Source organism: Strigops habroptila, chromosome 1 (assembly GCF_004027225.2).
Source record: "Strigops habroptila isolate Jane chromosome 1, bStrHab1.2.pri, whole genome shotgun sequence".
In the NCBI taxonomy this organism is placed as follows: domain Eukaryota; kingdom Metazoa; phylum Chordata; class Aves; order Psittaciformes; family Psittacidae; genus Strigops; species Strigops habroptila.
Window position 1 is genome coordinate 129,580,407 of NC_044277.2, and position 15,872 is coordinate 129,596,278.

Below are 15,872 nucleotides of genomic sequence, written 5' to 3' on the forward strand. Positions count from 1 at the left end.
AGAATTGTATATGAACCAAAGGCTAGAAAAAGGAATCCATGGGGTTTTCTTCTTCTTGCATTCGTGCATGGAAACTGTGAGGCATATTCCACTAAATGAAACACATTAAAGAGAAATAACTCCAGAATTATGAAGAGTCACTCTGTTTTTTATTAGTCTGTGAGTTGAGACAATGGCTGACATTAGTGTTTATTTCCTTTTAAGTCAGTTATTTTACAAAATTTTAGTGGGCCGTAACTAATAACATCATACAGGAACTCTAGAACTAACCTCAAGAATTATTTCTCTGCCTGTTACTCTGTATTATGCTGGCTTCCTCTTACATTTGTGTAAGCACTTTTGTGCTCATTACAATCTTAGTCATGTGCTGTCAGTATTTCAATAAGTACTTCCCACAAAAATGTTCCTGTGTACTATATACCAAATGCTGCATCCTTCTGGTGCACAGAAAAGGAGGGGGAATGGGAAGAGAGTAAATGTGGAATTTTAAGTTCCTTTTGTAAAAAAGAAAAAAAAAAGGCAAATTTGTGGTATAGGCCATTTAGTATATGGAAGTATAAGGAAACAATGTGGCTTGGAGGGGGGGTGGGTGGTGGTGTGGTGGTGTGTTTCCTCAGCATTTGCAAGAGTACATCCTAAAAGTGTAACACTTGGTGACATAAAACCAGCAGAATACAGGCAAATACAGCCATATAACTAAGATGTTTTAATAGGTACAGTGAAAGCTACTATTACTGCAAATAATGAAGGGCCAGAGCATCCTTAGCTTATACATATCTTTTAACGAGTCCCTTCTTCCTTAATGAGAGAGACAACTAGCAGCACTATTCTGAGTTAATGCGTATCCCTGAGGACAAAAATAATTGGGCTTGAGGGAAAAAATTGTATGCAAAGTCAGTACCGTATTTAGAAGTTTGTAGGTGAGCCCATGTTCAAGATTTTTCATTTAGGTTAACTAGCCTGGGATGCTATTTTCCTATATTCAGTGATATCCATTTTGAAATAACCAGTCTGCTAGAGAGACCACATCTGAAATTATAGTTACAAGCAAGCTGTTCGCTTTGGGAATGATCCAATTATATAATGAAAAATTAAATAATATTTCAATTAATAAAAAGTGGTCAAAATTCTCATTGCTGTCCATTCTGCAGATGCATCTGACATTACCTAGGAAAGACTCTTGGATTATTTAAATGTTGTCTTTTCTCAAGACAAATTTGCTGATTGAGTGGTACACAGACAGAGGGACTCCTTTATCAATGTCTTTGTCTACTAAAAAAAATTATTTCCCAGTTTTTATTTTTGTTGTCCATATGTACATTGTCAAGGCTGAAATAAAAGAATTAGAGCAGTCAGGATTTCTACAAAAACATCCTGTCTCTGGTAAGTGAACAAAACCATCTCTTACACAGCTATTCTTGCAGCTCACCACACTTTATGACCTACAGTTGCAGTCCAGGCTAGCTCCTCTCTCCTAAAGGTCCATCCTACAACTGCATGTGGCATGCATGCACACGACATGAGCGCACTAATGGTCAGGTGGAGTGTACTTTCTCCGTGTGCAGCGAGATGCATAGATCCCATGTGCAGAGGATGCCCACGGTTTGGTTAGGTGATGGGTATGTGTCTGCTTACATGTCAGAAAGAATGTTCACTGCATACTGCCTACAAATGCTTCCTGTGAAGAACCTGTGACCTTGCTACAGCCAAAAGACAAGTACTTCTTAACAGAAGTGTGTGTGTATATATATGTGTATACATATATATATGTATGTATATAAGCCAGATAACTATAAAAGCAGCAATGCCTAATAGATAAGGCCTAGAGTTTGCAAAAAACCTGGAGATATACTTTGAGTGACCTTGAAAAAAATTATTTTCTAGCTCCACTTTGCTTCTTATGCTTTTTCCCACTTTTCATTATTGGAGATCACTGCACAATAGATCTTCAGTGTCAAACAAGCCATCGATGCAGTACAAATAAATAATAAATATTCAAGTAATAATAATCTCTTTCCCCTCCCCCTTTCCTCTTTTACCTTCCCCTCCTCTCCAGATATACTTCAGAGTAGACTAAAAAAACCATGAAAAGGGCTTGAAATTTATTGATTGACGGCTGTTAATATCTTGTAGTGGGTTTAATTACTGTGTCTTCCACATCCTGTATTTTGTTGTATTTTCCTTCTCTGGTGAAGTAACGTGACATGAATTTCCATGAGAATGCAATAGTCCCACATAAGCTCCATCAACATTGTTCCTAGACTAACACACCGAGTTTCTGTGCCAGCAGTGCTTACCTTTATGCAACTCAATCTCCAAAGTAAAATCCTACTTGTAAAAAGTCTTTCAAAAGGACAAAAGCCATGTGAGGTTAAAGGGTCTGTTTAAAACAGGAGACTGGCTTTAACTACTGTGCTACTACTAAATTTCTTGGCTTAATTCATTAAAATATTATAAAAAAAAGAAACCTGAGAGAAGGGGTCTTTTGTTTAAGGTCAAAAAAGCATCCTTCATCTTTGGCTTCTGTCTGTTAGCAGGCAGGACTATTATGTTTATTTTGTCTAGATATATTCTTCTCTCCTGCCTTCAAAGTTATGTGTGGGCAGATTTTTTTGGCTGCAGCAGCCTGTGTCCAGGTTGTTTTCAACCTCATCAGGGAGCGGCCAGATCGTGGAATCTATCCCTGAGCAAAGAGCCAAATGAAGGGCTGGGCTCAGCCACTGTGGCACTAACGGGAGAGCATCGTACATGGCTGTTGGAGGTGCGGGTTCATTTTAGGACAAGCTTTGAGGGAAGGAGAAGGTGCAGAGGGTTGGGAATCAGAGAAAACAGGAGTGTCAGAAAATACCAGGACTCACCAGTGGGTGACGGAGGGCAGCTGAGATGTGAGGTGGGTTTGAAGTCCATGCTGAATGGCTGGCACACAGGCTGAGAGGACACCTCTGGGGAGAGGGGCAACAGGTTTTGAAGGGATGAGCAAGCGTAGGAAGGCAGGCTGGCAGCATGGGTTGCAAAGAGGTCTGTGCAATCAAGGCGCTGATATGAACTCTCCAAACCAGCACTTGCAATGGGAAATGGGCGCAAGACAGCTCCCACGTGAGTTTGCACTGCTCACATTCTCCCCGTCTCAGCTGCACCATCATTTTTGATTTATTAAGGAAAATAAGCCTTTTATAGGCAAATAAAAAATGAGGAAAGGGCAAGGTCCGTTTATTTAGTGATTCTACAGTAGTTTGATATCCTGGCATGCAGGGCATATGGACTGCCACTGAATTCATCTTGCTGCTTGAAGGCCTCCAGGTAAAGAGACTTGTTTGTATGTATGAAAGTGGGGCTTCTGACTTAAAACCATGAACAGTGCTAGCAGGCACATAGAGCCAACTCAGATTTGCGTTTCTATGAGATAATCCCCTGGATCTAGTGACTAAGGTCTGTAATTTATTCAGCAAAATGTCCCAACTCCCTCTTGCTTTGTGACATCTTCTTGCTGGGGCTCCAGGGCTTTGGGATATTTATTTATTTTTTAGATTTGATAATCCTATTTAACCCTCCTGCAAATGCGACCCCAGGGAGAGCTATTCAGTTACACACAATTAGTTTTATAAGAAACATTACTAAACCATCCATTAGCTTTTTTTTTTCCCCCCAACTCCTTTATTAATAGTTATAGAGGTTTTTGTATGAAGAATAGGAGGTGGCATTATATGAAATGGTTTCAGACTGTAATAATAACATTTCCTACTTTTGAGTAGAATTCAGAAATGAACTTTCTTGTGTGAGATTTCTTTTAAAATCTGCCAGTCCTTTCCCCCCATCTTCTTTTCCCCTCTTCATGTTTTTCCCTCAGATGTATGAAATTGGGCTATGTTGGATTTTGAGAGGGAAGGAAAATCACGGGTCAGGGCCAGCCCTGAGGAGTCTGGCTAGGATCCCTGCTGAAAGTTTAGGATACGCTACCCCATTAGTGAGCCCATTGCCAGAGGCAGCTGGTCAGAGGATCACGGGTCAGTCCAAACAGCTGCTCTTGGCACTTGAGGCCAGGGACCAGGAGACAGGCTGTGGTTGTTGCTGAATAACTTGACGAGCTATCACCTCCGCTGGGGCAGACGGGAGGCAGGGTGCTAGAAAGGAGCCTGCGGGGATGTGTGAGGGCTGTGCAAGTCTTGTGTTTATAAGAGTCAGGGTGAGAGTAGATGCCTGCCCATTCCAGCCCTGCAATCTCCAGGGAAGAGTGTGAGAAACAGAGTGGTGAGCACATGATAATATTTCTCCCTGCGTTTTCAGTATCCAGCTCTGTGTTATGTGAAGCTGGTGGCTGTACAGAAACCACTACACCCACAAGGCACTTCTTCCCATAAATTTGACTAATTGCCTTTTGCACCCATTTATGCTTTTGTCTTTGACAATATCCGGTAACAACACATTCCCCAGTGCCTCACTGTGTGAAAAGTTACTTTCGTTTATTTTTAAACCACTGCTTGATAACTTCATTGTTATGAGACATACTGAGCAGTCATTGCTTATTCACTTCCTCCCTGTCACTCCTGATTCCCTTTGTTCTCAGGGTATTGTGTTTGACAAGGCTGTATTTTAGATCTTGTTCTGAAAAACTACAAACATAATGTTTAAAGCTCTGAACTTGTGGACTGGAGCTGCATGCACTTGTCTTTCTCTGCTGTCTTGGGACTATTGTGCTGCCATCCCTATTTCTGGCAGGCCAGTTCATTTACATTTTAAAGCCTGGGATTTATAATGGATATGTAAATTGACCTTCCAGTCTGTATAGTAACTCCTGCTGTTTAGTTTTAAATTAAAATTAAAATCCTAATCATAAATTTAGGATTTAAGTGTAGGCTGCAGGCTGTATTCCTAGCCAATTTATACTAAAAGGATCATAAGTAACAATTTGAGTTGAGAAAACTGAAATGAATGCTCAATTAAAACTGATCAGCATTATTTCTTTCTACTGAAGGTTCAGAAACTTGTGCTAGTTTTGACTGACCTTTTCAAACAAAGGTTTACCTTTTCAAACTTACTTTCATGATTCTCCAACAAAAAAGGAGAAAATTAAACAGCATATTCTTGTGAGGAATCCTGGCTTCCCCAGCAAGCTCCACAGACAGCCCTCTTCTCAACAGTGAGTTCATTCTGTTTCTGGAATCAATATAAGCAAATTACTTTTGTTTATGAACATGCTAAAAGGTGTGTACGTTCATCTTTTTAACACACAGAATTTTTAAATTAAGAAAAATGCACGTAAAAGCATTGCTCATTTCCTTGTATTAACAGAACCATGATCTTTCACTCCATGGCCACCTTCCTCTTCTCTTCTTTGCCTTACAAAAGCAAAATAAAATCCATACAATATTCCAGTGGACAGTATCATTTTCTTTTGTTTTGTTTAAAAATATATACTGTAAGTTAAAAAAAATAGATAATATATACACATTGGAAACAAATATAAAAGGGCACTTTCTGTAGTAAGAGTAATTACAGGTTATTTGAATAGCTATATCCCATACTGTCTGTAGAGATTTATTGGCAGCAGTATTATCAAGCACAATGGTTATCACCTACACTGCACTAACATTTTCTTTACATATTGACAATTGTTCTAGGTCTTTTCCAGAGAATTTAATAGACTGGTTGGTGTCTCACACTGATGTGCAGAATACAGTTTGCTAAATTCTCTTCCTGGGGGTGGGGGTTGAAATCCAACCCCCTTACTCTCCATTTTGTTGTCTTTTCACAGGTAATTTTCATAGCTGTGACACAAACAGAACAAAACAGCAAAGCTTTATAGTCCTATTTGGTTCATCTTTCCATAGCTAAGCAAGCTATTAGCTGATGAAAAACCAGGATCACTGGGTTTAGCTGGGAACATGGTATTGCTATCTACAGTTCTAAACAATAGCCTTTATTATTTAGTAAGTCGTTGTCAACTGGGTAACTTCCTGAGAAGTACGTTAGGAATAAGTCTTTAGAGTCAACTCAACACAACAAAATAATGCTTCTCCTTTGGAACTGCTTAGTGTTTACTTTTCATACAGTTTAAGTTTACAAGAAGAATTCATGATAATCAGTCATTAAAAAAAAATCTTAAGAGACACCTGCCCATTTCTCTGGCCTCAGTGGGAAAAAAGATGGCTAATGCCTCCTCCCCTTTTCATCCCTGGATGATTCCATGAAGAACACCCCTCAACCTGCAGCTTGCTCTTGGTGTCCAACCTGCTGCCTGGAGACTGGCTTGGGAGTAGCCCTTTACTTTTATTTTAAAAAACCCTTTCCTTTTCCTTCCCTAAACATCTGCTTTCCAGAAAAAATCAAGTGAAACCTAAGGAACTGAATCCTTCCCTAAACCCAACTGAAGGACTAGAACTTATGTAGGGGAAAAATTTGCCTTTTCTCTCCTGTCTTGACTGTTACTAATTCAGGAATACATCACCACACTGTACCATCAAATGGCATGGAGCTGAGATGCCTCTGCACTGTAACAACAGGAATGGCTTCCAGCTGCATTGGAAAAACAGCATTTCTAGTGTGAGTGACAGCTCGATTTTCCTTGTCACTTCCCACTGTGGTAGGCCCCTGCCGCATTCAGGTGCAGCCACACCCAGGGAACCATTTTTCCAGTTTTCACGGAAAGGTGGAATCATAAAACAATCTGTGTGCTCACAAGTTTTTCATTTGCTCGTTCGCTCAAGAAACATACCTATTCAGAGGTTAGCAGGATGGTGGAAGGGGTTTTTTTCTGCCTACACGTACAAAGGGAAATGGAACTGGCTGACACAGCTCTTTTCCCCAGGCTACACAAAGAAATTGGGAAACCTGGAAACAGAGGGTCATTTAAGGTAAGGCCCAGGGGCTGGTATTTTAGCTTGTCTCCTCCCGAGGAGTTGTTAATCTCATCCCGCTTTGAAGAAACCCAAGAAGGTATGTGTGCAGGCTCATGGAAAAGCTGTTCTCTCTTGACAGGGTGGGAGGAAAGGAGAAAAGGTCAAGAACAGAGCATGTTTACCCAAGCCATGTGCTCCTAGCTGTGTGCTGCTGCTGAGCGCAGCTGCTTCCTCTCTCAGCTGGCATTTTGTGGTTTTGAATACTAGAGCACTAAATAAAATACGAGGGCTTAATACCTTTTTTTAATATATATATCCAGTGTGGGCTGCTAAAGTAAACAGAATATTGCACGAGTGCACATTTCATTCATATGAGCAGAAACTTAAAGCAAAAATGGAGAGTGCAATTAGCAACCAAAGCCCACAGTCAAAGACCCTGGAGTACAGCACAACTACAGACAAATATAAATTCCCTTTTAAAGAAATATTCTTGGAGGACCAGTTGCATAATTCTGCAAGCTGAGAAGAACACTGACTCACAAAGTCAATATTTGCTAAATCTACCGGGCCAAATTCAACTCTCCTTGAAGAGAGAAACAACTTCGCTGTTGTTTTACAGTGAAAGGTCCCGGCGATGAGAAAAACAGGCAAGAGCCTCTGCTCTTTGAGCACTTCTCTCACTGAGTTCCTGTTCACTGACCACCTTTTCATGGTGCATTCTTCAGCCTCGAAGGAAAAATTGAGCAGCTTGTCCTTGCTGCTCAATTTGGTAGAATCACACAACTAGGAATGGGTGCTTCTGATAGCTTTTCCCCAACTTTTGGCTAGTAGTAACAATAGGAAAATACAGGACTGAACTAATTAATTACATATTTTTTTAATAGGGCCTGAAGTAAACACACATTTACTAGAAGAAGTAAAAAATTAAGATGTGAAAAAAAAAGCATGGAAGTTGAGCCCTATCTTCAGAAGCAGAAGTAAGCTGAGTTGCTTAGCTGTTGCAGCCAGGTTTATAAAAGAGAATAGGGAAAGGGCGGGGGGCTTAAATGGGGTTTAAGTAAGGGAGCATAGTCTGATAGGATGCATGAAGATCAGCTGGTGAGAGAACATGGTGAAGCTCAAAGACTTGCTTGGTGATCTCCTTTGATATTTCAGTAGTTAGGGAGCAGTTTTAAGAGGGAGATGGTGTGTGACTTGTTGTGCTACTGCAAAATCCTGTTCAGGTTTCACAGTCTCTGCTCTGAGCAGGGTCTAAGGTGAAAGCAGCAGCAGCAGCAGCCTGGGGAACCTACAAAAAATTTCCCTGGGAGTATGCAGTAGTACATTGTAAGTATTATTTTAATGTCTATTTTTAATACTTAAAATTTTACCTTTAAATTTATCATTTTACCTTTAAAGAAGCCTATTTTAAAAGGAACCAGTACACACGTTTACCTCACTCAGCAGCACAAAAAAGAAAGACAACAGATACTTTCTCTCCTTTAGGGGGCTTCACTACCTGCAAGAAGGAATAAACAGCTGGTTTCTGCACTGAAGTACAGATAACAAGAGAAAGTTATTTTATATTTTCTCTGCAGCTCTTTTTAAAACTGCATGAGGCAAAATATAAAATAGGTGCTAGCAGCTGAAACAATAGGGAGCTTTGATAATCTGACTCCTTTTTTTCCTACCTTTTCTTGATCAACAAAAACAATTATTCTGTTGCAAATCAGGAGCAAGTCCACTAATTGAGTCATTCCCTGATGCTAAAGGCTCTTCTGGTGAGCGAACTTTCCTATTACTGGAGCAAGTGCTCTTTCCTCAGCCTCCTTCCTGAGTTATGCATGCTTTGGGAAAGCTTAGTGAAAGCAGAAAAGAAAGCAGGTTTGAGGAAAGGAGAGAGTAAGAGAAACGTTTAAGTGTACTGTTTTGTTTTAGAGTCACAAAACCTCCCATCTTAGTAGAGATCAACTGAGATAACAGTGAAAGCACAGGTTCTGGACTGAAATGCTACTATTCTGTGGTACTCCTGAAAGAATTTGTCTTTGTCTTGTCAACTGCAAGTGATGTCAGAATGCCAATTTTCATTTCAGCTGGTTGTCATGAGTATTTGCTGATGTTTTTCAACCAATGTTGATTAAAGGTGCTCAAAATAGCTTTAACCTCTTAGATCTACCACTTAACTAAAAATATATGTAACATCTTACGTTAAAAAAATTAAATAAAGTTGTTTAGCCTGAAGCTATTATTCAGCCTGTATTTTCTGTGTTTATAATAAGCTACTCAGTAATTGCAGGATTTTTATTGATAGCATCTAAGCAGGATTCCTTTTAGAACATATGACTAATGATAATTAATTTCTACATAAATAAATGAGTCTAAAAAGCACCCCATTGTTAACTATTTTTGACAAAATAATAGCCATCATCCACATTCTTCATAGAGTAATGTAGAAGGAAATGGTAAACAGAAGTGGGTATGAGCTGTCTACAGCCCTTGTACATACAAAACCACACTTCCTTATTTACCTATTTAATAGCAGAGTAGGAATAAGCAAATGATGAGAGGAGTGGGCAGTGTACACCAAGAAGGCTTCTTGAATTTCTGCTCAGCCAAACCTAGACAGATTTGCTGGAATTAAAATAAATAAATCCATAAATAAAAAGACACAAACCCTCTTAAGTTACATCAGCAAACCAAACAAATCAAGTCACCTTTGACAACTAAATTACCTGTCTCTCTTCCAGTCTGCAAAAAAGCTGTTTTGGGAGGACTGAGCAAATATTTCCAGGTGCAAATAACTGTTGAATCCCTGTTTTGTGAGAAAGATCAGATTAATTCTGTCCCAGTTGAGTGCAAAAGAATCCTAAAGTTTTTTCTAGGCTAACCTGCACCCATTGACATAGAGTTGAGGGGTTTGGGCACTAACTAAAATAATGCATTAAATGTTTAGATTTTAATACTTCACTGAAAACAATGTAAACCTATGTAAACAGGCTGAACTCATCCATGCGTAGTTATGTATTTGAAAGAGATCTCCACATAGAAGTCAGTGCAATCAGAAATACCTTCTTGTAGAAACTATCCTGTAGAACTCATGTCAATTTTCTTGACATTTAGTTTAATCCCCTCCTCTTATTTACTCAGTAGAAAGCTTTGGTGATCTATATCTGAGAACTGTGGGGCTCGATCCAACATAAGCTCAGGCAAAGCAAGCTGCATTCTGTTGTGCTTTGCAAGCACCACTGAAACACAGATATCAGTAGTATAGTTTCCCAAAAGAATTTCCCAAAACATATCCTGGTAGTCTATTCTTTTTCCTCCATTTTGGAGAAAGCACTTGCCCTTAACACCTCCATGCAGTTCACAAGAATCAATGTTCCAGTTAACTCTCGCCAATGTTTTGTTACTGGGTTTTTCATTTTATCCAAGGCTGATTGCAGGTCTTGTAAGACATCCCTGTAACTGTCTCCATAATGGGCAGCCCACGTGTAGAGAAAGTCATATGCAGGTTTCCACATCATCTGAAAATAAAAGGGGAAAAAATGAAAAGGCTAAGTTGCAGAAATTGAATTATTGAGAAAAAAAACCAGCTAAATCTTTCCAATGGTAGAAAAATCATAGAAAAGAAAAAAGAAAACAGGTGTTTGATCCCTAGCCACACTGAAATACTTTATCGTAAAAGGCATGATGATATAAAAACTCCAGTAACCTTATATACTTCATTTCTATGAAACTCTCAAATTCTTAGAGGGGTAAAGAAAGAGAAATTCTTGATTCAGATGATTATCACTAAATCAAAATATATCCCTGTCTGAAAGTATAATTCAAAGAACAGGGATAGAAAGAAAACCCCTAGGACATTTTCGCAATGCACACCCAGCAGCAGTTTCCCTTTTGGAGTCTGGCTGTGCTTTTGATGGTTAATGCCTCCCTTTGTCTCACTAATCAACATCCTGCTGTCCCTCTACTTAGCCTGGAACTTTTAAACTTGCTTCTTACCTTTACAAAAAGGTTTTCTGGTTACAGCAGCTGGAAGTTGGGCCAAAGCCCAACTAGAACTTTATCTGACTACTGACATAAAAGACAATAAAAAAATGTTTTAGAAATACACGGGCAACAAATGTAGAGCTAAGGAGAACCTCCATACTTTATTGGATGTTGGGGGTAACATAGTCACAAGGTTGAGGAAAAGGATGAGGTACTTAATGCTTGCTTTGCCTCAGTCTTTAATAGTAAGACCTGTTGTTCTCAGGATATCCAGCTCTCTGAGATGGAAGACAGGGATGGGGAGCTGAATGAAGCCCCTGCAATCCAAGGGGAAATGATTAGCAACCTGCTACACCACTTCGACACACACAGGGGGCCAGACAGGATCTACCTAAGGGTACTGAAGGAGCTGTCACAAGGGCTCCCTAAGCCACTTCTCATCATTTATCAGCAGTCCTGGCTAACTGGGAGGTCCCAGTTGACTGGAGGTTAGAAAATGCGACACCCATCTAAAAGAACAGCCAAAAGGAGGGTTCAGGAAACTACAGGCCTGTCAGTCTGACCTCAGTGTCAGTGAATGCCATCATGTGGCACATACAAGTGAGAGTCAAAAGTTTTTATGATTAATCTTTTAAAATCAGGACATACAATTTAAAAAGTGTCCTGCAAGAAACAAAAGAAATTAAAAGGTAGGCTACCAGTAGTCCTTATTTCAAACTACAGTATGTTTATTTCATGCTAAACAAATATGGAGCAGATCCTTAACAGGTGTAATTTGTCATTGGTCTAGTGACATTAATTAAGTTGTGACAGCATGATTCAAATACTTAGTGGGATTTACATCTTTCAAAGTGCTGATGTCCAGAGTAGGTCTGTTCATTTTACAAACAAAAAGACTGTTTTCCCAGATGCTGCTTTTCCAAATTTAGCTTGGAAACACTTTCTAGTTTCCCAGTCCTCATCAGCAATAAAGGTTTTGCAAACAGCAATTGAGTTAAGAATTGCAGGGATGATACATACAAAAAGCCACAAAAACTTTCTCAGAAGGCTCTGGCATTTGCTTTTTTAGCAGAAACACACTCATGCATTGTAATAAAAGCATACAGACTGATGTGTGCACATTTATTTGTATATATACACACACAAGTGATCAGGAAGTCCATACTTTTTTTTAACATCTTATTCTTTTTTAATAGAAAAACAGTTTTCATGGTTCTGAAAGATAATTCAGGAGGAAACTGATTATTTCCTCAATATAATCCTATTAATTTACAAATAATAAAAATCATAAAGCTCTACTTCCTTGATATAAGCTTTATTTACCTCAACCTTTGTGGAACTGAGTAGCAGAAGGATTTCTTCTTTCTTTACTCATAGTTCTGAGATTTTCTCCACATTTGGGCCAAGAACTCACAACATACTGATGAGTTTCTATAAACATCTCCCTCAGGTTCTGCTGCCTTTCTCCCCTATCCCCAAACGGAAGAACTCATATCCCCAGTAGCATGTCTCACAGTCTGATTCGTCTGGCTTCTTTCTTCAGTTTAAGCCATAAAAAAGTGCTTTCAGTGAAGTTTCTCATTTAGGTCTAGAGGAGGAAAAGGTATTATCATTTACCCAAAATTAATGGTGCCTAGTTCTCACTTTAAGCAAGTCTAGCTTAAGTTGTAACCATAAGGTTACAAAAGGAGGAAAGAAAAGTAATTTGGTGGTAGATGGGAAGGAGAGTGATGAATTCTTTCCTTTTATTAAACAGTCTATTTTGAAAAAGAAGGTTTTTATGTACTACGGTAAATACTAGATATTACAGCATATTTTAATGAACTAAACCAGTTCACCATGGTTGCATTTATGCTGAGGCCAGAAAGTTTCTGTAGTCTTATTTTCATCTTGATAACCAACGCAGCCAACAAAAGAAGCTGGGATTTCCTGATATTCCACTGCTGGCTATGCCTTTTCTCTATCTCTTGCTTCGTTTCCTTATATTCCTGCTAGGCCAAGATATTTGAAGAATTGGAATGCAATGTTCTGTCTTCATTAGAATGTGAAAGACAGTGAGTATGAAATGATGCTATGCTTTGACTTATGCTAAAGGTTAGTCTGACACTGCAAGTGGACAATTGGCTGAAATATATGTAAAATACAAATGCTGGTTTCTTCTACTCTGTCACAACTTTTTTTTTTTTTTTTTTTTTTTTTTTTGAATAAAAGAAAATAAAATTATAAGAAAGAGGGAATCAAAAATTTTATGAACTGGTCATCAGTGAAGCATGATTAACTCAGCAATAATTTACACACTCACCGCACTGAGCTAATGTTGCAAACAAGGCTTCTATGATCCTTCTCTACACCCACATACTCTCATGAAATGGGTGAACTGAATTGCATTGACATTCCTGAATTATATCAAAGCAGATTTTTCAGGCAAAATATTAAATCACTGCAGAATTGTGGGCATGTCTCATCATGCAACTCAGCTGTGTGCATGAGTTTTCCTTCTGCTCCCACTGCCTCTGATGAGTAGGTAATAATACCTACATCCTCTGTAAAGTGATTTGGAATTTACTGATGAAAAGCACTTCAAAATCTAGGTACCAATTGTATGTACTTCAGGTTGCCTCTGTGACCATCTGGGAGAAGATTTCTCCCACTAAAAAAATATATTAAGTCTAAAAGCAGAAACATTTTTCAACCAATCAATCCTCTTGATGATAAACAGCCCTTGGTAGGTAATAAATTAATTAATGCTTTCAGATACTCCACAATAATTAATGAAAACTTATTACACCCCAATCTTTGCTCGGTTTCCTGTTTTCACACCAACGACTACTATCAATGAGAAAGTTTTTCCATTAGAAAATTCCAGGCTGGGAAAAGGTTGTTTTAATCAGGGTTCTTTTACACCTGTTAAGTAAAAGTGATGATCAGCAATCATCTTGAAATTAGTGATACTAATGCTAACCTTGTAACAATGCTGGGAGCATCTCCGCACAGGTAGGAATTTACACTGCATTAGCTATTTTCGTTTTGCATCTCTGCTGAACAACATACACAAAGCTTTATAAACAGACCATTGTTTCTGTATGTAGAAGTTCAATTAACCAGAGCATTGAGAAGTTCAGAGGTCTGAAGGAAGCACTGAAATTCAGTAGAAAGTACTGAAATTTAAGGTTAGATTTAAAGGAAGCTGAGTATTCACATGAGATACCGGTGCTAGAAACCTGATGTGGTTGGAACTCACACCTGTGTGGACAAACGCTATTACAAAACTCACACAAAACCAAGAAATTTCCCAAGGACCCATCCTAAGCCTTGAGAAATGACATAAAAATAAAGCAAAATTCTGATCTTTCATTGCTTGTTGAATGTACTCTTAAAAAATGGAATATACTGTATTACTGGGGGTTTTATGATAATTCAACTATTCTGTATTCTGGCAGCAGCCACTGTCATTGAAAGGCAGAGAATTTTGTAGGTGTTTTATTACTAAAATAATGCAAAACACTCTTGAAAATAAATTAATAGGGTGTATGAGGCAGAAGATAGGCTTCATGGAAGTAGAGACCCATTTAAAACAAAGAAAATATACATATTTTTAATATTTTTTTTTATATATGCCTATATATAAAAAAAATAAATAGGTATGGCACTGGAAAAAGTGTTTTAAGATTGTTTTAGTTCCACTGTCTGTTAGCAAAGGAGAAAACATTTCCAAATACCATGGAGACCAGTAGAGCCACACATCTTTCAGGTCTATAATTCCTTCTGTAGAAAGCTGGAGTTTTGTCAGACAAACACAGAAAGCTTAGTAAGTACAACAAAATTCTAAGAAGTTAGACAAGGCACTGCATAACAGTAAAAAAAGAAAAAGCAACAGAACAAACCAACATAATGGAAATGAGAAGCATTCACATTCTGTTTGATTTTAGTGCAAAAACAGGGTGATTTTTTTTTTCAGTAAAAGAGAGCAGCAAACTAGGGATTGGTAGACCTGAGAGTTTCATGAGAAAACAAAAAGTGTAAGGAAAAGGGTACATCCAGACGCAAGCAATACACCCAGAATAACTAAAATAAATAAATAAATAAATAGACAAAATAGCTGAAAGAAAAGTAAGATCAAAGGAGGAGGCACTGTTTGCAAACATGTGCAATGATGGAGATATAATTTTGCAGAAAAGTGAACAAACCTTGTAAGTTATCGTATGGAATTTTGGTCAGATATTGACTGGGAAGGAAGGGCAGAGCATTCAAAGGGAATAAAGGGTGATGGTTCACAATTAGAGCAGAAATATCTTGACAGGTATCACCAGGCAGATAAAAATGAGATGAGAGACTCACTGGATTTAGACTGTGGAAAGGAGGATATGTTTGGCAGGAAAAAGGAAGAATCAGCTACAGGGAAAAAAAGAGGAAAAAAAAAAAAATCTATCTATCTTGAGTAGTTGTGAACCTGTGAATGGGAAATAGTGATTTCTTTGGAATGGAGAGGTGAGAGAGAAGGAATTCAGGCTGGATCATGTGTATTACCTGCAATAATCAGGGAATGATAGTATAGGCAGAGGGACAGTTGAGCCTGAATGTAGCACTTGAGGCAGAAAGGTCAGCTTGAGCATCATTCAGCAACTCTTACAGAAGAGGATGTTCAGGGTAATACCCAGTCTGGGACCTAGAAGTCACTGGCACATAACTCCATTGGAAACAATGGATCTATTGGAAGCTTTGGTGTTAGAGAAATGCTGGAAGAAACTTGGTTGCCCAGAGAAATGTGTGCCAGGAGCCCAGGCTGGGCCTCAGCTCAGAGGTGTGGACAAGGGCCCACTCTCTCTTGTGACATATCTGACATTGCATGGATGCCATGGGTACCTCTGAGCACCTCAAACGGCACTAGATATATATATAATTAGGCACCTAGATTGCTGCTTCAATGTGCATGCACTAAAATACCTCTGCGAGGACAGCTCAACTTTTATTTAGAACTCATACTTCTGTATAAGCAGAGTGCTTTACAAAGGAGAATAAATAGCATGATCTGCCTGACAAACTATGAAATTAAAACATGGATTTTCC

The 15,872-nt window shown here is 38.7% G+C and overlaps 1 protein-coding gene across 1 annotated transcript in view; it reads right to left on the bottom strand.

Moving 5' to 3' along the window:
* Nucleotides 1-9,934: 9,934 nt before the first annotated feature.
* Nucleotides 9,935-15,872, bottom strand: part of MACC1 (MET transcriptional regulator MACC1) — a 32,309-nt gene continuing 26,371 nt past the window's right edge. Inside the window, exon 5 of the mRNA XM_030483092.1 lies at nucleotides 9,935-10,339. Coding sequence (XP_030338952.1) covers nucleotides 10,124-10,339 — 216 coding nt within the window. The 3' untranslated portion in view covers nucleotides 9,935-10,123. The remainder of the gene's footprint in view (nucleotides 10,340-15,872) is intronic.